The sequence below is a fragment of the Parasteatoda tepidariorum genome, chromosome 3, assembly GCF_043381705.1.
Source record: "Parasteatoda tepidariorum isolate YZ-2023 chromosome 3, CAS_Ptep_4.0, whole genome shotgun sequence".
Taxonomy (NCBI): domain Eukaryota; kingdom Metazoa; phylum Arthropoda; class Arachnida; order Araneae; family Theridiidae; genus Parasteatoda; species Parasteatoda tepidariorum.
In genome coordinates, this window is record NC_092206.1 from 72,055,976 (window position 1) to 72,083,876 (window position 27,901).

General features: G+C 28.6%; 1 protein-coding gene across 1 annotated transcript; it reads left to right on the top strand.

The window, feature by feature from the left end:
* Nucleotides 1–923: 923 nt before the first annotated feature.
* On the top strand, nt 924–21,336 carry LOC107437593 (kelch protein). The gene is made up of 10 exons (XM_016049651.4): nt 924–1,156; nt 3,710–3,871; nt 7,038–7,263; nt 8,118–8,293; nt 10,819–10,915; nt 12,706–12,972; nt 15,384–15,599; nt 17,274–17,475; nt 18,083–18,352; nt 20,152–21,336. The coding sequence occupies exons 1-10, from the start codon at nt 1,146–1,148 to the stop codon at nt 20,322–20,324; spliced, it is 1,800 nt and encodes a 599-aa protein (XP_015905137.2). The 5' UTR covers nt 924–1,145; the 3' UTR covers nt 20,325–21,336.
* Nucleotides 21,337–27,901: the final 6,565 nt, after the last annotated feature.

The window sequence follows — 27,901 nt, forward strand, 5'->3', positions numbered from 1 at the left end:
TTTTGTGGTCCTTTCCTCTGACTTCCTAGTTTATATCCATTTACGCTTATTTTCTGAATGTAAAAGGATGTTTGCTTTCGAGAAAAAAAAAGAAAGAAAAAAAAAACATATGGGTTAACCATCTACGAAAAAATTAATATGACCGACACAATCAACGCATTTACATTAAATGTCTCTTTCATATGCACGAAAAGTATTTTCATGAATTTTGTTCATTCATAACTGTCTATATAGCCATAGATATATACCATATCATTAATTTAGAATTAATTTCGATCAATTTAGACTCTAAACTACTATTTTAAAGTGATATGGAAAAATTTATATGCTTTTCTGCACCTTTGATTTGTCCCGCAGTGGACTGATCGTTAAGACATGGTTCCCAGCAGACAACCGAAGTCAAGAATCACTGGCTGCCGTCAGTGTGCGGGTGGGTGACCACTTGGATCAGTCTGCGTAGGGACCGAGGGTGTGCGGTATGGGTCCTCGTTAAACTGTGCTACCGTAAAGCTGCCGTCGCCAATAGCCCATTGTGCACTAGAGCAGCACAATGGGCTATTGGCGACGGTCTGGGAAACATCCTGGAGGATGATCCGAAGATATGCCATCACAATTTTGATCCTCTGCGGAGGGGATGGCTACCCCGCTTCGGTAGCCCGATGACCTGCGCGCGAAGTTGAGCACTTTACGGTAGCACAGTTTAACGAGGACCAATACCGCACACCCTCGGTCCCCACGCAGATTGATGCAAGTGATCACCCACCCGCACACTGACCGTAGCCAGTGATGCTTGACTTCGGTGATCTACTGGGAACCGTGTCTTAACGATCACAGTTCACTGCGGGACCTTTGCACTATTGAAAATGAACCACTAGCTTCAACCTTGTTTTCACTAATACATTTTGACAACTTTTATTGTGGATGTTGTGGCAACAGTCTGTTGTAAATATGGCATTTAACTCTTTTAAATATGAAACTATAGGTTATAAAATTGTTAAATAATAAAAAAATAATGATAAATGCGATAGTGCTTCGCATAAAAAAGCAACTACCGACGACACCGGTAGGTCAACTTTAATGACTTGTGAATAGATGACGATGTGAGGGGATTGTTGTCCTGTCTTCTTTTTTAATTTTGTTTAGCTATGTCTAGTTGGTATGTTTACAATTTGATAAATTATTCTACTTATAAATACAAACATCTAAATTTAGAATACTATTTTCTTGTTTTTTTTATTGGTTTTATTGATTGATTAATGTGTTAATTATCTTTCTCAATAATCTTATTTTTAATGTTTTATTTATGAATTTTGTTTAGGAAATAATGGGGTTTCGAATTGTTAGGTTTTTGTTTGTTTGATATTGCATTGCATTGTTTACATTTAAACTCTAACTGTTGTCGCCTGGTTTTAAATAAGGCAATAGTTTCTATTTCTCTTCATAGTGTTTCTTATTAATTTAATATCATTTGAAGTTTTTTGTTTCTGATTTCTGATTAATTTTCAGTTAGCTTTATTCTTAATTTTCTATATCATTTCTAAGCTTCTGTGACAAAAAAAGGCATGCTTTAAGATATTGAGTTGTAAGTTTCTCAAATAAGTACATGTCAGTTAAATTTTACTAAAATTTTGAGAGAATTGTTTTTTACAAACATGAGCAAATGTCTGTCATTAATGATTTTTAAGTATCCAAAGTTTATTTCATAGCAAACAAATATCCAAAAAAAGGGAAATTACATGTATCATCAAAGTACTTTTCTTGTGTTATTTTTCCTGGGTAATTAGTTTTGCATCAACTTCTTTTTTTTATATTGCACCTAATAAATATTTACGTAATTGAAACTGACAAAAAGTTGTTAATACTGTCAAAACCCTTTTATGATAGTAATTAACCAAGACTGACATAACTAATGGACGTGAAATATCCTCAGTGGTAGACTGACCATAGGATGGAATCCCCTTGTTGTCAGGCTAACCATGGGAGATTTTTGTGGTTTTCTTCCCCATGGAATGCAAATGCGTGTGTTAGTTCCACCAAAAAAATGCCCCTGTAAGGCTAATTTTTCCCAAGAGTTGATCAAGGAGTTACCTTTTCTTTGGATTGGGTTCAAAATTACAAGACTATGGTGTTGAACATTAACAGTCTTAAACTTAGGCATCAGCTGCTCACGACTGTTATAATATAATCAGGGAAATTTGCATTAATTACAATTTGGAAATAGTTTATACATTATACTACATTTGCATTAAAAAAAAGTTAACTTAGTGTGTTTTATTATTGCTTTTACAGGGGTCTGTTTAGAAGAAATTTGGGTCCGTTAACGGACCCTTCACAAAATATCTTTTCATAAAAACGGATCCTTCACAAAACATTTTAACTTAAAAATGGACCCTTCACAAAATAATTTATCTTTTAATCCGACCCTTCACAAATTTGTTTATCTTCATTATTGTTTTGTTAATCGAATAAACCCTTCCTAGGAAGGGCAGATGTAAACAAACTAAATTTTGTCTTTGGCAGACGCTTCTTCCTTTATTTGTCCGAAATGAATATTCTACATTTAGCAGTATAGGCTAAATACCAAATATTTGTATGTTGCTTCATTAATTTAGTAGCTGCATTTGCTGTTTATTTTTTAAAATTTAATTTTTTTAATTATAATTTTACAGTGTTGAGCATAATCTTGTATGTCTTTACAATTTAAAAACTCCCTGAAAAAGTTTTTTTGCAATAACAGACCCTATTTTCACAAATTCACAAAAGCGGACCCTTGTTGAAAGAATGTGACTTAGCATTATTTTATATTCACAAATTACGAGTAATTTTTTTCACAATTTTACTAAAACTGACCTTTTACAAAATGTCTGGACAGACCCCTGTTATATATTTTGGTAATGAACTGTGAACAAGTTTGCTATAAATTTTCTTTTATAGATTGTAGGAATCAATTATGGTGCTTATCTTGAAAACTGCAATGCATTTAGGCTTCTATTGATACGGATTTGACTCTAATTATACAAACAGATATGGAAAGTTAATATATTGAATTGGTCTTCTGTAAGGGGCTAAAATAAAGTAAAAAAAATATCACAATCAACTACCAGACGAAGTGTCATGAGAAGTTTCCTTTGGTAGGACGTTGGAAACATTGAATTAACATATGCTATTATATAAATGCATGCAAAATAAGTCCTAATATCTAATTATCAGTGATTGTATTAAAATAAAATTTATATTTACATTACAATTAGTTTAAAGCTTATGAAAAAAAAATGTTCTTTTAATATTAATCTTTTCTTTAATTGTTATTTGAGAGTTTTCATCTTATCACAGAATTTTTATAGGCTCAAAAAAATATTTATATTGTTTTTATCCTTTTTATTTTTTCAGTGAAGTTTTACAACTGCATAAAAAAATAATAATAATAATTGTAGTTTTGAATTAAGTTAAAGGGAAAAAAAGTTAAAATGTGTTTACTTGTTACTTATTGTCCTAATCTTTTCAAATTCATTATGTTTCTAAATATTTTTTATTTTTTCCTACCATTGTGTATTCACTAAATTTTTTGGTAAAACTTAAATTCAAAATTTTGTTTGTATGTTAATTATATTTTTTCACCCAACAGCTGTGATTGTTTTTACGTTAATTAAATTTTTTCTCTCAACAGTTGTGATTGTTTTTATGTTAATTATATTTTTTCTCCCAACAGCATTTCAGATTTAGAAGATGTTAAACCAAGGAAAATGGACTTATCTCGTACCCGTGGCACCCCTTGTGCTTTGTCTGCTGATTCTTGCTGTGGAGAAAAACCTCCATACAGAAATCCCCATCATACTCAAAAAGCATTCGAAGTCATGAATATTTTAAGAAAGTAAGTTTCTAGCACTTTTCTATTTGCTACTGTTATAGAATTAATAAATTTTATAAATGTTTTCATTTGTCATTCTGTGCATTCAATTTGTTTAAAAAATTCTTTTGAACATATTTTATGATTTGTTCAAGCATAAAAAGAAGAAAAGACTGAGATGCGGAAGAAATTATAAACAAGTTACCATTAGAAAAGAAGGGGTTAATTAATCGAAAACAAGATAACTAAATAAAAGTAGAGAGATAAAAGATTATGATGAACTGTAGAATAAGAACTCTGGCTTTTGCAAGATGTAGAATTTAAAATAATTTATATATACAAATATTTGGAAAGAAGACTGTGATGATGAAGAAGATGTGAGACTGGATTAGTCAATAACTAAATTATAAATTTTTTAAAAAATATGACGTAAATGACCTAGTGATTTAAAACGTTGTGATCTTTGAATTAATTTTTTAAAAATTTTGTTGCTACAATCTGTTTATCATCTGGATACAAAATAACCGTAAAGCAATTGTGGGGGCTTGAGGAACAAAGTGAGTCTCTTGGTACTAACGTAAAAAGAGAAAAAAAATTAAAGATATTTCCATTCTCTGGCATTAAATCACTTGAACCTTTTTCAATTTTTAATGTGAATTATTAGTTTTAACGATTGGAAGTGGGCTTCTTATGTTAATGAATTCACCCACTGAAAATCATTTTTGGCTTACAAGCAACTAGTTTAAGTGCTATGATTTGTTATGAAACTATAGCCGTGTTTTGAGATTTTTTCCCTCCCCAACATGTGATAATAACTGCGGAAATAGTGTGCATGCGGATAAATGTGAAGTAATGAGCTAGAAAATGGGAGGACAATTGTTTTGGTTAGTAGTGAATTTTCAAGTTAACTTTAAAGCAGTGCACAAAATTGTAATCTGTGTTTGTTCTAAGTTTGAGTTCAATTTGCCAGATATGAAATTGTCCCATCGAAATTCACTACACTGGCAATGTATTTACAGGATCAAAGAATTGTCTTAATTGTCTTTTTTTTTTTAAAAAATCTATCTATATTGCCTGAATAAATTAAGAATGTTCAAAATTATTTTGAAGTAATGCTCAGAATTCGCTTAAAGTGTACGTCAGTCTGAGAGTGAGACTAATTTTAATTCGAGGCTTTTTGTTTTGAATAGAGCATGGCAAATATGGGTTGTGCGTTAAGAAGTCAATTTGTTGTTTGTGTAAAGATTTAATATGACAATGGAGACAATTTTTTATTGTTGTGCATCTGCGAAAATGGTGATTAACGACTGGTATAATTTCAAAGTATTATAAAGGGGAGGGGAGAATCTGGGTACAGGTTTTATAAATGAGTAACTTCAATGTATTTATTGTATGTTTTTTTGTATATGCATGTTTAGTGCCATTTGAATAATAATTTTGTGTTTATATATTCTATATTTTTATGAAGTTTTCAGTAGAGATCTAATAAAACATATTTAGTGTTGGGAAATATTAGTTTGATATTATCCCAATAGGCAATCTATCTATGTAATAAACATTTATTTTTCAATAGTTAAATTTTTTAAATTTTTGCTTATTTAGTGCCACTGCCCAGTATACCTTACATTGTTTTTTCTCTCCTTTTTTTTAAAAAAGTTTAAGTGCTATTACCTGATATGTCCTTTACAGTTTTTATTTTTATTAAGGTAGGCTAAATGACATTGCCTGGTTTGCCCTATATTGTTGCTTAAAATTGACTGTAATACTAGAACTTCATATTTCATAGAGTTGTAATACTTGATTCCGTTCTAGTGATCGGGAGCAGAAGCCTAACAAAACAGTTTCCTGGGGGCTAACATTTGATAGAAATCTGCTTTTATCAAATGCATATTTTGTCTTAAAAAATACCATAAATGTGGTTGTTGAGAAAAAATCGCCAAATATCAGGTGCAGATGCACAACAAATCAGTTCTGTTCAAATACAAAAATGAGCAAATTAGTATAATTTTTGCATGTTCAGGCTTATATTCCCTGTTGTGCAATTTATTCAATTTTGTCATAAATAATAAAGAGAAATTTTCCTTCTTGAATTTTTTAATCAAATGTTTATTTCATTTAGTATTGTTTTGGTGTGATTTGTGAATAATTTTAATTGTCATGATATGATTTAAACCAATTTTGTTTTTAGTTCTTGGCGTTTTTTTTCTCCAAATAATATACTTTGATTTAAATATTATCTATTTAAATTTTTAATATTATATTTAAAAAAAATCATTGTATAGAAGCTTATGTTGCTGAAATTTATAATATTAGTAAACAATTATTGTTGTTGATTGATCTTATTGACCTTCAATTTCATATCATGTTGTTTGATGCTGAATTATTTTAATGATATCACATAGGATTTAAAATTTTTATCATAAAATATTTTATGTTGAATGATGTGTTATGATGCAGGGGTAGAAATTAAGAAAATTTAATCACTAATCTTGAGGACCAGCAATTAAAAGAAATTACAAGTCCAAATACATTTTCTCTAGTTCGTTTACATGTGTATATTTTATTTATTATTTTTTTAAATGAAAAATTATTAAAATGAATTTAAATGATAAATTACAGTATAAAATATTTGTAATGTTCATAATTATGATAAAATATGCTATTTTATGACAAAACCATTTCATTTATGGTGGCCCAAGTCGAATTTTTAGTGGTACCAGACCAACCACCATTAATCTTGATTCTTGTGATGATATTCCTTCTAGAAATAACAGTTTAAGTTATCAATTAAATTTTTAGTTTCTAAATTATTTGTTTTACAAAACTTTATTTTGTATTTAGTGTTAAATTTATTATCATGATTCAATTTAAGGGTTTTAAGATTTTTGATTATTGAAAAAAAAATGATAATGATGATTACTGTTGTTTAAAAGTCTAAAAGGTTATTATAATTTAAAATGATGATTTAAGTGCAACAGGAAGGTAAAATTCTTAGGTGACTATTATGAAATTCACCCTTACTTGATAACCTGCTTAAAAATATGTTTGTTTACAGAAGTTTCATATTTGCATTGAAACAAACCTTTCATAAAATTTGTTTTGTTATTAAACTTTCATTTTAATTTATATTGTGATTAAACCTCATCTTAATTCACATTCATTTTGTATTATGTTGTTTTTTATGTTTCAGGCAAAATCTTCTATGTGATGTAATTTTGGTCGCAGATGGCATTGAAATCGCTGCACATAAAATGGTCCTTGCTTCATGTAGTCCTTACTTTTATGCAATGTTCACAAGCTTTACTGAAAGCAAAGCAGAAAAAATAACAATTCAAGATGTAGATGGACAAGCTTTGCAACTTTTAGTTGATTATGTATATTCCTCAGAAATCCAAGTTACCGAAGAAAATGTTCAGGTTAGTAATTTCGTATTGCTGTTACTTTTTTCAACATCAATGCTGTTTATTTTTGAAAACTCATTTCTAAATTACAATTTTTAGTTATATTATTGGCCCCTCTTAAATGGTTCATTTAATACTAAAACAATAGTATTAAGTTCAAAATGAAAGTTTTACAGATCAGAGTTTAAAGATCAGGATTTGTAAAAGAAGTTTTACAAAGATAATAAAAATGACTACAGAGATGATTGTGCTCTGGAAAAAATCAGGATTTCTGGATTTTTCGCTAACCGAGATTCGACAATTTCCAGAAATCCAAGATCCAGAAGTTTAAAAAAATCATTGATCACATTTATGTATAAAAATTCTTGTATATTTTATTTAAAAATATTAGAACTGGAATTTATGCTGGCATCTCTTTTATTTGTAAATATTATTTTCTGGTAGAAAAATAAATGTGATTAGAGATAAAAGTAAACTTATCAGTAATTTTTTATTTAAATTATGCAGCATATAATTTATTTCAAATATCATGTGAAAATAACAATAATTTAAAATGCGTCATTAATGATTTTACTCAAGAAATTTTTAGGATTTTTGAGTTGGGCTCGCAATTACTCGTGTGATTAGTAGTGTAAAATTTTTTTTTTATTTTGTACTTAGTTCTTGTATTAATCTAAAGACAGCTTTGGTTGAACAGGGTTAGGCTATAGTATAGGCTTGCTAAAGTTGGAATTTTGCCAACATACGTAGCTATCATGATCATTCAATGATAATTAACTGCAAAAAGAAACAAAACTAGGTAAGCAACAACTTCTATAAAACTGGATTAGGTAACTATTTAATCTATTAAATTAAATTGTGTTGATTAGGTTCTTTTACCTGCTGCTCATCTTCTACAACTAACAGATGTTAGGGATGCTTGCTGTGAGTTTTTACAAGGTCAGCTACACCCTTCCAATTGCCTTGGTATTCGTGCATTTGCCGACCTACATGGGTGCTTAGAATTGCTCAGCTTTGCAGATTCTTATACCGAGCAGCATTTTGTGTAAGTCTTGTGCTTTTTTCCCCATATCTTTTAAATGTGTTAAAATTTTGCTAGTCAACACAAAAATATTGAATAACAATAGTTAATTTTCGCATTTCATTTTTTTTTTTTAAATTAATTTATTTTAGTTTCAAGCATTACTTTCCCATATCATATCATTGAATCATTAAAATTATATTTTAGGAATAAGATATATATATATATATATATACTGGACTGGCAAAATGTCTATAGTAAATGGACATACTAGAAATAAAATAAAAATTTAAAACTCAACGTACAATTCTAGTTTTGACATTTAGCGATACCAATTTTTTTTTATATTCAGTTTAAAAAATGAAAAAAACAAGCTTCTTGAGTAAAAACAATATTAACTATTCATTATATTATGTTTTTCGTAATTTAATTGTGAAATTTCAGGGATGAGATTTTTTTGCTTTTTATCAGATTTCAGCCTTTTTCGCTTTTGTCACTCGAATTTCAGTCTTTTTATCAAAAACTCAGATTCTCTAAAAGTTTTTTTATTTTTATAAATATTCCGCCTTTTCTGAAAATTCAGCCGTTGAAATAAAATAATTATATTTATTTCGGATTTGATATATAGGTATAATACATTGAAAGATATATAGAAAATTCTAACTACGTAGCTGCCAACTCTTCCGCATATCTACTTATTTTAGTTATTAGCTTTTACGAACAGAAAATAAGATTTTCCTCATTTTTACCCGTCCGCTAAATAGCTCATATTTTCGTAATCAGGACGTCTCTGCATTTTAATATCAAACATCGATTTTGGTATTTACCTGATTCAATTCCTATTCTCGCGATTTCAATATCGTTCATTGCAATTCTTATTTACGAGATTTAAAAATCCAATATCGCGATTTGTATACAGGTGTTTTTAAAATTCTATGTAACGATTCATATTCATGCGAGTTTATCTGATGTCGTGATTCNTCCAATGTCGTGATTCGTTTTTGCGGTTGTAATATCGCGCGATTTTAAAATTATGCATCTTGATCTAAAAATTACTCATCATAATTTGTATTTTCGCATTTTTTAAATTCGATGTAGAGTTTCACATTCACGTGATTTAAAAGCCTCATATCGGGATTTATAATCACATGGATTACAAGTTTAAACAAAAATTTGACAAAAAAAGTGCGATTTGAATATAAATATATATATATATATATATTCTTGGATTTCCTCTTTTTTACTTTCTGACTACTCTCATCCCTGATTGTATAACCGGACTGGCAAAATGTCTATTGTAAATGGACATACTAAAAATAAAATAAAAATTTAAAACTCAACATACAATTCTAGTTTTGACATTTAGCGATACCAAAATTTTTTTTTATTCAGTTTAAAGAATGAAAAAAAAAAGCTTCTTGAGTAAGAGCAATATTAACTATTCATTATATTATGTTTTTCGTAATTTAATTGTGAAATTACAGGGATGAGATTTTTCCGCTTTTCAGCGGATTTCAGCCTTTTTCGCTTTTGTCACTCGAATTTCAGTCTTTTTATCAAAAAACTCAGATTCTCTAAAAGTTTTTTTATTTTTATAAATATTCCGCCTTTTCTGAAAATTCAGCTGTTGATGTAAAATAATTATATTTATTTCTGATTTGATATATAGGTATAGTACATTGAAAGATATATGGAAAATTCTAACTACGTAGCTGCCAACCCTTCCGCGTATCTACTTATTTTAGCTATTAGCTTTTACGAACAGAAAATAAGATTTTCCTCATTTTTACCCGTCCGCTAGATAGCTCATATTTTCGTAATCAGGACGTCGCTGCATTTTAATATCAAACATCGATTTTGGTATTTACCTGATTCAATTCCTATTCTCGCGATTTCAATATCGTTCATTGCAATTCTTATTTACGAGATTTAAAAATCCGATATTGCGATTTGTATACAGGCGTTTTTAAAATTCTATGTAACGATTCATATTCACGCGAGTTTATCTGATGTCGTGATTCGTTTTTGCAGTTGTAATATCCAATATCTATTTTCGTGTGATTTAAAAATTACCCTTTTACACGTGATTTAAAAATTAGGCTTATTCACACTATTTAGAAAATATGCATCGTAATTCGTATTTATGCGATCTGAAAGTTACGTATCATGATTTGTATTTTCACATTTTTGAAATCCAATATTGAGTTTCATTCACGTCATTTCAGTAGCGTGATTTATATTCATGCGATTTTAAAATCCTTTATCGCGATTCTTGTGAAAAGTAAGTTTTTTTTCTCGAATTAGTTATACTATAAATGTGGCAGCTTTTCTATCGGCAATTATTGCTATATATATGCATCACAACATCAGCGAAACTGGATGAGAATATGTTACTGATATTTTTGCTATAAATCACGTAAGAATTACTTGCGTGAAATTCAGCTTTTTTGCCTTTTGGCCAATCTCATCCCTGTAATTTCCTTGTATTATTTACTTAATGATTTACTTGTAGATGTTGTAAAAATGTTTATTATTATTATTATTTTAAGAGAGGTTGTGGAAAGTGAGGAGTTTTTAGCTTTATCACCAAATCAAGTCTGCAAGCTCATCTCTAGTGACAAACTCGCTGTACCATCTGAGGAAAAGGTATTTTTATACATATTTGTTTAAATTGTTATTTCTCAATTCTAAAAGGCATACATTGCAACACAATGGTCAAATTTTGAAATATAAAATTATGAGTATATTATTACCAAGAATCTTAAACGTTAATTGCTCAAAATTTGTTTTGTTTTAATTTGTATGGATTACTTCTAAATTTATTGTAGATAACCAAAAGCTGAAAACTTTTTTGAAGCAATAAAATTGAGTTTATCACAGTTTTTTCCCCAATGATTTATCACTTAATCTGTAGGACTGAACAATATATATCAAAACTTCAATATAACTCACATATCCTCACTGTGATTTAGTCTCTTTCATTTCTCGCAATGCATCAAAACTCTGTTTTAGAACGAGTTTTCCATTACTGTAAGCCGTCTATTATAACCATGCATGAAATCTCGTTTGCTATTCCATAGACATCATTTTATTCCAACACCCCTTGAAATGTCCAAACTGACTGGGCCATTCTAATATAGTGACTAAAAATTTAATTTTTTTAGTTCCTAGAAAATCAATCCTAAAACAGTTGTTACACATATTTAAGTTATAAAAACTAAAATTTTCTATTAGCAGTGAATCAATGGGTCCAAAGGAAATTATTCAAACTACTATTTCTGTTGAGGTTACCACTCAATATGTGTGAAACATCTTGGACTCTCTATGAATAAAGAAAGAGTGACAGGGCCATCTATTCTTAACTTATGGGGTCCTGGACATAGTCAATGGTCAAAAAGATTGTAAACTATTGATTACTTTTCATTATTGAGAATTTATAGATTGTGATGCATCCTCGTTGTACCACCCGGAGTTTCCTGCATGCATTCGTAGCCTTTGTAAATTTCTTCTCAAATGATTCAATGAATTCATCAATCCTATTTTTCTTGTTTGATTTTTTTTTTATTATTTTTTTTTGAGTTGTTGTAAAGAATAATTTTTTTAATAATTAAAGCAATTAGTATCCTGATTGTGAATGGATTGAATGTTTTTTTTCTCTTAATTTAAACCTCTATAAAATGTTTTTTGCTAACTCGGTGTCAATGTATAACATTTTTTCATTATTTTCCTGAAAAGCAAGGTTTCACATGTTTTACTGTCGCAGTTTTTAAGTGTAAAATATTTTTTCACTGAAAGCAGACACAAAAAATCAGAAAAAAAGGAACTTATTTACTCACTATAAGTAATGAAGTATAATATTTTGATAAGGTTTTGAATGACAAATGTAGAGAATCAAGGATAATGTTTGTGCAATATTTACTCTTCGTAACTTCCCAGTTTTTTTTTCTTCTTTAAATTTAGAGAAAAAGCAATATAAATGACTACTTCCTCACTCTTTGGATAAGACATAAGTGTGGATTTACAAGTTTAAAGAGCAGACAGATCATTATGTTACAAAAATGTTTAGCAAAAAAAAAATACTAATTTATCTGTTTTTTATTTTTTAAAACAGTGTGCTTGGTTGTTTTTGAAACTATGACTTGTTTTTGTATTTGTTTTCTTATTGTTTTTATTGAGAGATTTTTTTCATTATTGCTTTATGCATAAATAAATATTTTTTTATTTCACACAGTATTACTCTTATTTTTTAAAAAAATAATTTAAACTTCATTTAAAATTAAAAATATTTTTTAACAACTATTGTATTAATACAATGTTTGTACGTGTATTTATCATTGTATTAGTTCAACTGCATGATATAAGTATACAAATTATAAAAAGAAAATTATAAGCGTTAAGCTCCAATTTTATTTATTTACTTATTACATCTGTTTCAGGTTTTTGAAGCTGTTATGGCATGGGTTAATAATGATTTACAAAATCGGCAAGACTACTTAGCACAGTTGATAGAGCATGTTCGATTACCATTACTTTCTCAAGAATATTTAGTTCAGCGTGTTGAAGAAGAACCTTTGCTTAAATCAAATCATCTCTGCAAGGACTTCTTAATAGAGGCCATGAAATACCATCTATTGAAAGGGGAACAGAAGGTCATGTATAAAACTCCCAGGACAAAACCTCGCACTCCAATTGGGCGACCCAAGGTAAGTTTTTAAACTTTATTTGTTGTATTTATCCATGTAGGATTTGGATATTCACATAGTCGCATCTTTTTCTTGGTCCATATAAAAAAAATTTCTGAACTTGGTGAAGAAAATTATTAGTTAAAAATATCTACTAATTTAGTATTTGTAAGGTAGTTTTTGTAATTTTATAAAACAGTTGTTCTTTTTCTAATGTTCAGTATTACAACTGTTTTAAAAATAATTTTTGCTGTGCTCACTTCTCATTCTCATAATGTTAAAACTGTTGTGCAAAAAAAGTCTGAAATTTCTTTCATTTTAGAGAAATGTTTAAAAAAACTTAGTGTCATGAAAATGGTTTGTGGAGTTATTTGTATCGAAGTTGAAGGAGTTATTTTTTTGAGGGAATTCACATCAATTTAGTTTAGTAAAAACTATTAACTGTACAATTATAACTTTTTGCTACCATGTGAAGATGAGCAACATTTCTCTTTTTGTTCCAAGTTCAAATTTTAGAGTTATAAATTTTTATTTTATTTTAATATTATTTTAAACTTTTTTTAATTATATTCTTTTGCATTTAAAGAGAAATAGAATCTTGATATATTTGTCTCTCTTCTTTCACTTTGTAAATCTCAAATTAATTTTAGAGTTACAAATTATTTATACATTTTTGTAAAAATTTATTTATGTAATTCTGAAAAGTAAACAAAAATTTAATGTTTATCCATTATTTGGAAGATATTGTAGCACTTTAGCTCGCTTTGATTAACCGTTTGAGTCCCAGTATTGAAAAAACACTTAGAATTCTAAACAGCACAATCGTGCTTTTTCTAAATGAGTACGGAAAAACCCAAGCAGCTTGATAGCGCTTGTTTTATTTTATGTCAAGAAATACCAAACAGCGCGATAGCCCTTGCTTTATTTTATGTCGAGAAATACCGAGTGGCGTGATAGTGCTTTCTTTATTTTACATCGATGAACCCCAACTGGAAAAATAGCGCTTTTTGTATTTGTTAGGTAATGCGTCTTTTTCTCATCTCTCTGTCATCTCCTGTACTTATGAGGATAGTGATAACAATTAAATAGAAAAATTTATTTTGTAATGTGTTATTGCATTATTATAGTATTATTCTACCTATTGTAAAATGTACTATTTACATTAAAAAGAGCTGTGTGATGTTCTTGCTTAAGTAAATCTGAGCGTGTGACTTCAACAATCTGTAATGCACCGTCAGTTGTCCATAATGTACTAGGTTTTCTCGACATAAAATCTCAACAGTGTGATCACACTGCTTGGGACTCTAACAGTTAAAACAAATATATGGTCATTTTATGTTGGGGCCTGATGTTAATTTTCATGTAAATTAATATAAAGAGATTTTAAAAATTTTTATTCTTATATTTTAAACTTTTTATACTTCTGTTTCTGTTGTGCTGTCAAGTGACCTTATGTTTAAAGCAAAATACCCTTTTTATTTCTTTTGAGAGGTTTTGATATTCTTTATTTTTAAGATAATTTTACTTCTGAAAGGATATAAATATCTCCTAACTCCAAATGGTATAAAATTATATATATATATAGAGAGAGAGAGAGTACAGAACCCGTTATCCGGAATTCAGAAAACCAAAAAACCGGAACGAAATTCGATAAATTCCCCCCCCCCTTTTTTTAAAAAAATTTTTTTTTCCTCATAAGATTTTAGGATTTTTCTTTTTTTTGAAAGATGTTTACCTTACCATCATTTTGGAAATAATCATTAGTGTATTACTTCGTTTTTTCCTCTTTTTAAGATTATTTCCAAATTTTTTATTTATTTTTTAGTTGGGTTTAACAATAAAGAAACGGTTTTTTGTAGCAATTCAGAAAACCAGAAAAATCAGTTATCCGGAATAGCGATGGTCCCGATCATTCCAAATAATCGGTTCCCTACTGTATAAAGAAAAATTAGCTTTAGAAAATTTAATCTATTAGTAGAAAGTTGTTTATAAAATGCATTTTCTCATTAAAAATCCTATTTAATAACCTGGTATGAACAAAATGAATTTCTGTGCACCCAGCTCACTTAAACATATTTTTATCTTTTTCATATTTTTCACTTAAAATCTCTCCCTAAACATTTAAATTGTTTTCCACAAATTATATGCACAATATATTTGAATATTTATTCAAAATACATCAACAAAATATCTAACATACTTTATATTTTTCTGAAACAATGCTACATATTTCGTTCATATATTACCGCTGATAAAAATTATGTATTGATATCTTCGATTATGTCATTGTTGGACACTATAACCCAAAAGCTTAATATATTCCAAAGGAAGCTTCCTATAAATCTTAAACTTTGTTATGTTTGTCTGTTTATTATGTTGTAGATTTAATTTCTTTTAAACTGGAATAAGGAATCAAAATAAACTTTCTACAGATACTTCTTGTTGCTGGTGGTCAAGCTCCTAAAGCTATTCGAAGTGTTGAATGTTATGATTTCAAAGAAGAAAGATGGTACCAGTTAGCAGAGTTACCAACCAGGCGTTGTCGGGCTGGTTTAGCTGTTTTAAGTGGTTTAGTATATGCTGTTGGAGGATTCAACGGTTCTTTACGTGTCAGAACTGTTGATGTCTACGATCCTGTTCGAGATCAAGTAAGTAATTTTGAAAAATTGAAGCTAGATATAGCTATAATTTAAACTATAGTCTTCTAATGTTACCCATTAATATCTTCTAACTGATTTGAGAAGTTGTACTGAAAACACACCATAAGCTTATGTGAATTATTTTTTCGACGTGTATTTGTCATAAATTATTTTTGATTATTCATTTCTTTTCAAATTACTGGTTGATAAAGTTTTTTTTTTTTCAAAAAATTCTTTTGTCTGACTCAGATATTGATTGAAATATAAAAGTATTCAATAAGAAAAGTATTTAATTATTTGTAAATCATTAGAAAACAATTTTAATAGTAAAACACTGTTGTAGTATGACTATGTGGGATTAAATGTTTTATTTTATTATACTTGATGCAGCAACAACAACCAAACAACTGATGCGGCATTTCATATTTGTTGTAAAAGTTTAATAATTGATGTTTTTGGTGCCTTTGACAGAAAAAAATACCATGTTTATGTAACACTGTTTATGTGACATAGTTGTGAAATTACCCGAATGAGAACAATTTGGCGTCATTTCTTTCTAACTTCTACACAACATCAAAATCATACTTACTGTATTGAGCTGTTTCCTTTTTGAACTTGTCAAAGGACGTAACGAAATGTTTGTTTTGTTGATTCAGATTTGTAAATATAGATATATAACTTTATTTTTAGTTCATTTACAAAATTTTCTACAAAAAATAAATTCTCATAAAAAAAACTGACCTTTAAATAAAAAGTTAACTATTAGTTTAGCACTAAAAGCTTAAATAAATTGATAATTGTTAATTATTTCACAAAAAATATGATTATTCAATATTTTTATTTTACGTATCTTGAGTAGTTAAAAATTGTTTTTAAAGGTAGAAAAAGTACATAACTATTATTTTATAACTGTGCCACATAAAGATACCTTGTTGATAACTTCATGTTTTGCGTAAAAGGAAAGTTTTTATTTAATTTTAGTTCAGTAAATTCTGTCTCAGCCAATTGCTGAACCAGCATGTGATAAATATATTGCATTAGAGGGGTCTGTCCAGACATTTTTTGAAAAGTCCGTTTTTGTAAAATTGTGAAAAAATTACTCGTAATTTGTGAATATAAGATAAATGTTGAGTCACATTCTTTCAACCAGGGTCCGGCTTTTGTGAATTTGTGCAAATAAGGTTCTGTTATTGCAAAAAAAATTTCAAGGAGTTTTTAAATTGTAAAGACATACAAGATTATGCTCAACACTGTAAAATTATAATTAAAAAAAATTTAATTTTAAAAAATAAACAGCAATTGCTGCTACTAAATTAGAGATGGAACATACAAATATTTGGTATTTAGCCTATACTGCTGAACGCAGAATATTCATTTCGGACGAATAAGGAAAGAAGCCTCTGCCAAAGACAAAACTTAGTTCATTTACATCCGTCTTTCCCCCCCCCCCCCTTCCTGGGAAGGGTTTATACGATTAACAAATTTGTGAAGATGAACAAATCGATAAACGAACAATCTTCAAAACAGACCCCTGCATTAGATTCAGGTTTTCTTTAGAAAATGAGTTAGCTTCACTATTTGCTAGTTTTAAAATATTGTTTGCATTATTTATTATACTTTTTATGTGTGAGATTCAGTTAATTACTTCTTTTTGTTTAATTTTTCTTCATAATTTATTTTTAGTGGAGCCAAGCTCCCAGCATGGAAGCTCGTCGTAGTACATTAGGAGTTGCAGTGTTAAATAGTTGTATATATGCTGTGGGTGGTTTTGATGGATCAACTGGACTGAATAGTGCTGAATGTTATGATGTAAGAACTGAAGAGTGGAAAACGATTGCTCCTATGAGCACAAGACGGAGCAGTGTGGGAGTGGGTGTACTTAATGGTACGAACTCTTTCTTCTTTTTTTTTTCCTCCCAAGAATTATTGAAATTTTAGTGAAAATTATGTTTAAAGTTTGCTAATAATCATTCACTATGATAAATGTTATGATGTTAAAACTGAAGTTATGATGTAAGAACGGAAGTTTCCAGAGTTCACCTAAACGAATTGAATGCCTTGTTATTTTACATGTCTTGGTTTAGTCAATTTTTCACCTAATTTGACTCTACTATTAACATTGCCTCCTTCACTCACAGCAATGAGTATCGCTGCATTGTAGCACATATATAATTGAGAAACAATATTTTTATACAGAATGAAATTTTTTTAAAGAAAAGAGATATTTTTTGTGCAAAGAGGGCAAATTGAATAAACAAATGGAACAAAGAAGTAAACATCAATTCTGAGAATTTTTATTTTTGTAAATTATTTTTTAAAAAAAAAAAGTTTGGCATAGTGAAAAATTAATTATTAAATTATGCATCTTAAAGTGAAATTTTTTGATTAATTAATGAATTAATCGGAAAATTTCACTTTAGAATTTGTGAAATAATTTGTGAATTATCTGTATTTCGTTACAGCATATATTCTATTGTTTTTCTAATACCCAGGTGTACTCTATGCTGTTGGAGGATATGATGGAGCATCTCGGCAATGTTTGGGTACAGTGGAGCAATATGATCCTGACACAGATGCCTGGTTAGCTGTTGCTGAAATGTCTGCACGCAGAAGTGGTGCTGGTGTAGGTGTTTTAGATGGATTTTTATATGCAGTTGGTGGGCATGATGGACCTCTTGTGAGAAAGAGTGTTGAATGCTATAATCCTGAGTCCAATTCATGGACCTCAGTTGCAGATATGATGATGTGTCGCAGGAATGCAGGTGAGAGAATTTTTTTTGTTCCGTTATTTCCATTGTGGTCCTTTTCAATTTTTGGCCCTTAAATCATTTTTTTAAAAAATAATTTTTAATCTTTAATTTTTTGTTATTTATTCAAAATGAAAATTCTCGAATTACATTTACTCTAACCCCTTAAAATGCATCCACTGTAAAAAAAAAAAAGCTTTTTTTTTTGTATTTTGTTTTAATTGCACTAAAGCAGTAGAGCTCTGAATAGTTTTTAAAACATATCTGCACAACTTTTTTTTAATATGGTAAGTAAAACTATTCTAAATGGTGAGCAGGGCTGATTGTGCTCCGGAAAAAATCAGGATTTCCGGATTTTTCGCTTGCAGTGATCCGGAAATTTCCGGAGATCGAAGGTCCTGATGTTTAAAAAAATCATTGATCACAGAAGTTTCCGGAAATCAAAATTTCAACGGTGGAACTTGACCACTTTTTTTTTTATTTGTTTGTAAGGGAGAGCCAGATACTTTGTAAGCTTATATTCATGATTAATATTCATTTTCTATCAGTAAATAGTTGTTATAATCATAAACTCAAGAAAGAAAGACTTATTTGTAAATTTTAATTACTTCTCCAGGTCATCATAGGTATGTGTAAAAGTTTAAATATATTTTAAGTAAACAAAGAAATTTTGAGAAAAAGGAAAAAAACTTTGTTTAAATTTTTTTCTAATTTTTCAATTTAAGCAGTTTTTTTTTTTTTTTTTTTAACTCAAGAAATTTTCCGGAATTTCGACTTGGGCTCACAATCACCCCTGGGTGAGGAAAATTAAAAAAATAATGAACGTTTTCTATGTCACTGGGTAAAGTGACACTAGAGCATCTAATTTATTTCCTTAGGATTTACTAAAACATCTTCTATCTTATAGTAAACGTTCTTAACATAGAGGCAGAATTTTTAACCTATCTTTAAATATTTTCAATATTTTTTTTAATCAAAGTTGTTTTGTGGTAGAACATAAAAAATCTAAAATTTTTAATTTAAAAGAAATTAAAAGTTTTGTATTAAATTTTTTATAGTATTATTTTTTTGTAGTTATTATTGATTCTATCACCATTATTATTAAATCTATTAGTATTATGAATCCTATTCTTATTATTATTAATTATATTGCTAATGTTTAAAATTATACTTCAAAATCAGCATTGAGCAAATAGTTAGAAATTCTTTTGGAAATGGTTATTTTTTTTATTACTTGATTTCTCTTGTACCACACAAAATCAAGTGGTTCGGTAATGTCTAATATATTACCTTAACAAAAATTGGTCTTTCGTCTTTTTCATTGCACTTGCAAGTATCTTATAAGGCACAGTTTGCTAAAACACTAACACTCAACAATTTAAGCACACATGAAATTTTTCTATAAATTCTAAAGTAATGCATATGCCAATTATTAAATGACAATTGGCCGAGTGACAATTATTAAATTCTAACGTGCAGAATCCTGTGCCTTGCATTCTGCACGGTACTCGCCATTTTCACTAATGAGCTCGCTCATGCGCAGGATTCCACTTCATTGTGCTTTATGTAAAGACATTTTGAAGTTCCATCCACATTCTGTGTTAGTCTTATCAATAAATTATTTTTCATTAAATAGTTATAGCTGTTTGTAATTGCTATATTCATTTTGAATAACCCTGTATAATTGTAGAGAATAATAAGCCTAGAGTTGCATTCAAATATATGTTCTATCACTGCCTGATAATATTAAAGCTACAATTTAAATTTGCTTTCAGAATGAACTTATATGTGTATAAAACTAGTTTTCCTTGTAGGTGTGATAGCTGTTGAAGGATTACTGTATGTTGTCGGAGGTGATGACGGGTCTTCAAACTTATCTTCTGTTGAGGTTTATTGTCCCAAATCAGATTCCTGGAGCATGTTGCCTTCTTTTATGACTATCGGAAGGAGTTATGCAGGTGTTGCAATCGTTGATAAACCCATGTGAGGAACTTTATGTTTAGGCTCTTACATTAAAACTAACTCTTATCTGTGAAATTAGTGTACATATGTTAATATAAATATGCTTGTATATTTATTTTTTATTTTCATCCTTATACATTTGTGTTTTAAAATTGTAAAAAGTTGTAAAAAAAATTTTGAGAGTGCCACATTGTATCAACGAAACATTTTATTTTAAGTTGATCTTTTGAAAGGCTTAGATTCAAAAGTGGAAGAGTCCAATAAAATTATTGTTATCAAATAAAGTTTGAGGATGTTGTATTGTATCAGCTGCAATCGTCATTTGAAGAGATAAGGTTTAAGAGTGATCAACTAGAAAGAAATTTGAGATATTTTGAAGGGGAAAAAACTTTTGATTATTTTTTATCATCAGTGAGTTGAGAAACGGGAAGAGATAGAAATTTATGATTTTCTGCATTCTGCTTAGAAAACTAGATACTGAATTTCAGAAAAGAAAATTAGATGCAAAAATTTATGAGAAAAGCAGTGTTAAATTTATGAGAAAGATGAGAAAAGCAGTGTTTTCTGATACATGGCTAACGATTCCAAATTAACTATTTGCACACGCGTCTATTTTGTCCTCAAACTATGCCATATTCTGCATGTGGTGGTATTTTGAAACCATCGTTTCATAGCTTTTCTTCAATTTACAACACCATTTATTAATAAACTTTGTAATTAATTTTTAAACTTAGTGCAAAAAATTAACTAGTTTCCAAAGAAAGTGAACCATTTTTTTTCAAGTCATTGTTTCCTTGTGTGATAGCTGATATGTATTTGCAAATTTTCTGTTAAAAAGTAAAATTCAAATATCTTTGAATAAATATTTTTGTCATGCAAAATCTTTTTTCCCCCTGCTTTATAAATTTCAAGTCGTACTGTACTACATATGGAGTCAGTTTTTTTTTTTTCTACTAGGCAATCCATCTAAAATATTCAAATTTTCTTTTTATATATAAAATCTTACTTTTATAAGAATCATTACTGTGACTTTTATCCTACAATTTATCAAAAATCTCCTAAGTTTGTACACGTTTTCCATTTTTTTCAAGTGGTCATGCTATATTTACATATGGAGTCACACTATTTAGTTTTCTTATCTACTAAGCAATCCATCCAAGATGTTCAAATTTTCTATTTAAAAACGTGCATTTATTAAAAGTTATTACTGTAATTTTTCTCTTACAATTTATCAAAAATTTCTATGTTTGTGTATGTTTTCCACATTTTTATGAAAATTGAACCTAACCATTTTTAAATCTAAGCCTAATTTTATGTTTACATTATGTGTTCAAGCATAAATCAGATACAAAACTTGACATTCAGTTTTTTTTAACATTTGTATTAAAGTGTTTACAAAAATATCTTTACCTTTGTGGCAGCTGTTATTAAAGCTGTGAATAAGATGTGAAATTTTTTAAAAAAACAATTGTGATATTAAAAGCGAAAATAATATTTATCTATTGAAAGATTATCTAATAATATTTATTTTTGTTGTGTTTTGTTAAAAAAGTTATAATTTTGTCAGCATGTTGAAATGCTAGTCTTTATTTAGAAATTATAGTTTTATTAAAATAAATTGCACCTTTATTGCACTTACATAGTCATTGCTGTATATTATAAAATTTATTAATTAACACTGAGCATTTAACTTTCCTGTTTAAGAAATCTAGCACAGTATCCTTCATAATGTGTGCTTGGAATTCTTTCTTTTAACAAATTTCAGTTGGTTTAATTTAGTTGTGGCATTTGTTAACAGAAGTTTAGAAATAAAACATTGCTTTCTTTTAAAATTAGTCAAATCTCAGTCGATTGCAAACTCATCATTATAATTTTTTTTAATACTAAGTGAGTAAATAAACAATAACCATGGATATAAAAAAAAATTGTTTCTTCATACTAAAAGATTCTAAACTTGACATAAAACCACTTTTAAGTCTAACTTTACTAAACGTTGTGAATATTATAAAAGTGAAAATTTTAAAAACACAATGAACAATAAAATCTCATAATATACAAAATGCAATTCAACAAAAAATTACAAAACATTTTAATGACCAACAATCATTAGCTATAGGTTCTATGATCTAAGTTAAAATCTAAGTAATTCATTCAACTTTGTATGTGTTATTCCCATATTGAGTTGGAAAACTTAGTCTTCTCTTTAACCTAATTCCAAATTTATGAAGATTATGTACCAATTACAAACAATTTTATTTCATTTGAGACAGAATGTGCTTTAAATGTGTACATTGTATCTCTCAATTTATTTTCCTTATTTGAATTACAATAACATGTATGTAGTATTATGTTTCATAACTCATTATTACTTTTCACAGTTATTTACTGTTATTCAGTTTTAAAAAAATGAATATTTACTTCCTTTTTATTCATTTATTTATATTTACTTTTAAAATTATCTTCATTTTTTAAAAAAGAAAAACGAGGAAACAATGAAATAGCATTTTCTTGATGTATATTTAGAGTAGTTTACATTTAAACAAAACACTGTAAAAGAAACTAAAAATTGTTAACCGAATACATTCAAACTTTATTTTTTAAACATTTTCTCCCTATGCTGGCATATTTCATGATCTGAATTGAAGTCATTACTAATGGATGTCATAATGCTTGATTCTCAATTGCTTGAATTAAAAATATAAAATGAATTTTTGAATTATTATTAAAACCAAAAATGCTTCATGCAGTAAAACATGATTTTGTTTATTGTATATGCAGTAAAACATAATTTTGTTTGTCGTTCAGGGGATATTTGATAATGATATTTTATAAAATGAAAGTTTATAGTACAGGGTGCGTAGTGTTTTTAAGAAGTGCCTTAAGGTGCTTATTTTTGTTTTTTAAAAGCCCTTAAAGGTGCTTTTTTCCATGAATGTTTATAAAAAGAACAATTAAGTTCTTTTTATAAACAACCACATCCCTTTTCCGAAGTGTGATATTTTTCTTTACCATGTTGATTTCCACCACAAATTATGCAAAACGACATTGTCCTTTTTCAACGTTTTCGCAATTAATTCAACCCCAATCTATTTCGGCGTACCACCGATCTGTAGTGTACCATTTGTTTTTCACGTTTGATGAAATACTTGTGGGTCCGCACTTGCGTATACTGAGCTGGATTCAGTGGTAAGGATTTTTGACTCTCGTGTGTAACCCTGCAGCATTTTGAAAGAGATTCTAAATTTCAAACATTTTCCGCCCTCTGTAATAGAATCAAAAAATCTCTCAAATTTTTGCTGATTACGGGGCCCAACTAAACATTGTCAATTTTTTTTTCTATTAGTGATAGAAAATTTCATTTTTCTTGTTAGTTTTATCGTTTGTGACGCTCCATCGTCTTCGCCACTGTAAATAAAACCAATTGTCAAACTAGCCAACCATGTCTAATTATGATACTTTTCAAAGTGCTGAAAAATATTTTTTGAGTGCTTGAAAAGTGCTTATTTTCTGTTGAAAAATTTGGCTACGCATCCTGTAGTAATTTCTATTTCAGAAATGCAAATTAAATAAAAAATAATTGGTAAATGAAATAAGTATAAAATTTATGAGGATAGTTTCAGTAATCTGATTACAGCTCCCAATTTGCCGTTTTTACTCAAATGTGTTTAGTCCTTCTCCATGTTGTCCTTTAAATTTTCCTAAAAGAAAACAATTTATGAAAAAATCATTTTTTATCAAGTTACATTAGTCCTGCCTTTTCTGCTAAAATCGAAAATTAGTAATTTAAGTTTATTTTGTAATTATAAATTAAAAAAATAAGTCTTCAACCATAAACATTTGGCTTCAAACATCTCTATTATAAAAAAAAAGACATTACAAAGTTGCTACTCTAGATTGTTCTGATAAAACTTCAAATTTCTGTTTGCTTGTTTCTTTAGAATTAATCTGCTTTTAATAACCAAACTAACATACAAATTTTGCTGCTTTGAAAGGATAAAAGAAAATCTTTCTGTACTCACATTGTGTTGGATAAAGTGCAGAAATGTTTTTGAGAATAAAGCACATCATTTCCTCTTGTTGAAATACTTGTTATTTATTTGAATATTTTCTCTTTAATATCTTTCCTTTGTTGTATAAATTGTATCTTTTTTTATACATTTTGAATTTATATATTTAGCAAATAAATAAATTTATTAATCTCATGTGTATGATTCATTTCATTCATCTCTCATTAGTACTTTCCAAGCTTAAAATAATTTTTATTTTTTTTTACTGTTATATGAAACAGGTAGTTATGATTTGTTCTGAATTATGTGTAGTCTGCTTTCCTAACTTAAAATATCGTCTGCACTAATTAATTAGTATATTTGAAGTCCCCACCTCAAGCCATTAAGATGGAATCCTAGAACGTGAAGATCCGATCATTAGATCAAAAGTTATTCAGGGTGGTAAGCTCTTTTGGCTCACTGTACAAATTTCCTTCATTTTACGTAAACCACCCGATACAATAAGAAATTTTTCCATCCTGCGTTCCACTATATAATCAAATACTTATTAGAGAAAGTATCTCTTTTTTTTTTTATTAGTTTGCAACATTTCGAACACTGTGGTAAGGTGTTTTGGGTGTTCACCTTAACGTTATATTTTGTTTTTCTGCACAAAATTTATAAGACTTATAGTAAGGTGTATAGAAAAATGTTCAGGGATTAATAAAAAAATAAACCGCCCATAATTATTTCGAGAATAATTAACTGCACAAATTGTTTGAGAAAAATACCATCGCTCTGCAGTTCGCAAGAATGCTACTACAGAGTTAAAATTCGGTATCCTAAAAGGGCCATATTTTGTTTCTGAACTTGACACAAAGTTTATTTATTGCATTTTTTTCGAAATTCTGATTGATACGAAAGTTATCGTAATTCTAAGTGCATATTTTTTCTCTCCTATTTTTGCGTTACGTTACATTTTGCTTTGCTGCTCAAAATCAATAAAATTAAAACCTGAAATTACGAAGGTTTGTACACAAATGTGCCAGGAGCTCAATGAAATGGAAAAAAAATTGATGCGATTATTATTGAACAATTATTAACTGTTTTTGTTAAAATTTGATTCAAGAATTATTAACTGTTTAACTTGCAGTAAAAAAAGTGAAAATATGATCGATCTACAGTCTGCTGAAATGCAACTTCATGTAGAACTACTCTGTAGATGTGTAACTATTCTGCATAATTCAAATTGAACCATTTAGAATTATACTTCAACGAGAGTTTTTTTTTTCTTCCAAAATTCCAATTTGTTCAAAAGTTATAGCAAATACCAGTTTTTTTTTTCTGCTTAAATAATAATTATTTATCCACTGCCATAGAAAAATTTATCTCTCTCAATTTTCTTTTTATAAAGCTCACTCTTGACTTGATGTCAAAAGTAACAAGAAAGAAAAAAAATAAGAGGTTAAATATTGCCAGATATAAATCTTAACATTTAAGTCGAAATTTTTAATAACATGAAAACTGAAGAGAGATTAAAACTGCTCGAACTGTTATATGATATAAGGTTATTGTTATACAGTCAAACCCCGCTATAGTGAACCTTCAAGGGACCGAAATTTCGGTTCGTTATAACCGGGAGTTCACTATATCCGTTACGCAGGCAATTTCACTAATGGTTCCCAAACTCCTCCCTTTTATTACATTATATTCATATAAATGACTGAAAAATATTATGTAGTAGCAAAAAATGTGTTATTTTTCATCACTCTTCGTCTTGCGTACAAATAAAAATTAGTAATCTTTAGCTGATGAGCAATCCTCAACATCAGATATGGAAACACTTCCCGACTCTCAGATAATTTTTCCTGAATTTCTGTTATTTCGCTTTTTGAACCTGTCTAACCTGCCATTCGAGCACATAAAAGTATTTTCTATAGATGGTTTTAAAAATCGGTATATGTAGTTATTTTGAAGTAGAAATTTAAAAATTATTACAAAGAAAATGGAGGGGGAAATCATTCGAAGACAGAAAAAAGTTCATTATAACCAATTTCCTCACTTTTTTGGTTCACTATATCCACTTAAAATAACATTATACGTGTATAGCAAGGCACGGGACCGAAAATTTCGTTCACTATAGCGGGGTTTGACTGTATATTCTACACAAGTAAAATTGCCTCTCATCTATTACTACTCATTGATTGTATCACAGATTCTTTATTCCCAAGTTTAAATTTATTTTCAAGTGCAGTTGATTATTTTTAAAACCCATATATCTTTTCATTTCGTTACGATAAAAGTATTAATAATAAATGAGCTTTCATAAAATTATATATTTTATAAACAATATAAATGGACTTCTAAAAAAAAACTATCAAGATCAAGGCGTAAAAACGGTTTATGCTCATGAAAGCTAATCCTGAAAAACTGCGTACTGACAGGCACTGTTTTTCCACAGCACTGCCCATCTGCTTCGCTGAGTAATAAATCTCTTTTATTAATTTGCCAAAATTTAGTTATTTTCGAAATGCAACAACTAGCAATCCATTCGTAATTTTTGTAAAAAATGGACATTAATCGTTTTTTTCCTTGATCTTCAATAATGAATCAGCAGAAGCAACCAAGAGTGTTGGTGAGCGAAGTAAATATGAGACGGACTCTTCTAGTCATTTATACAATTCTATAAGTTTGAGACACTGGCAATAAACTACAAGACAAAGTTTACACCTTATTAATAAAACTATTGAATGTAGACATATTCCTTTAACTCTTACCCATGGATTACCTGGAAATAATTCGTGCTGGTGAATAAGGGTGTAAGTCAATTGCGGTTTTAACATGGGAAGTTTCAGGGTTATATCCCTATAACGAAGAATTTTTTCCCATTATTTTGTATTGATTTAGGTAAAAATAAGTGAAAAAAATATTATATTTTGCTTTTTAATATTTTTATGGTTATGAAATACAGCATGAAAGACCGTGGTGTCTTCTTCCGCGTTAAAGATAAAATAAGTTTTATGAATTTTCATTTCGTCACTATTCTTAGTTTAACTATCATCAATAAGCACTAAATGACTTAGGATAAAAGTGGTTTTGATTCGCTATTGCAATAAACGAGATCTTTCAGCAAGGATGTTGAATTTTTTTTACATTCTAATAAGTAAGACATCGTTTTATTGGAAATTACTAATATTTGTACGATTTTTTTTTGTACATTTTCATTGCCTATTGAGAAATTTTAAGTTACTATATCAGATACAATAAAGTATTTTCTCTGAGTTAACATGTCTTTTTTACGACAAATTCGAAATTTTGACTAAATATGATCAGTGGGTAGCCCTTATTACAACCTTAACATTAATTTTAATAATCACACCTCTTCTTTTTGCGCAATAGCATGAAAATTTTTCAAAAGGAAAGCAAAGGACATTTATCCTAAGGTGCAAAAAAAGGAAAAATATATATTTTTATTATTTCATTTAATAAACGTCTAAAAAACTTTGAATTGTATAGCATACAAATTCTCACATCATTTTAAAGTATGCAATTTTAAATGGCAAAATACAAAATATCAGTACAATGAGTAAAATAGTTCCAGACTTCAAAAAAAAAA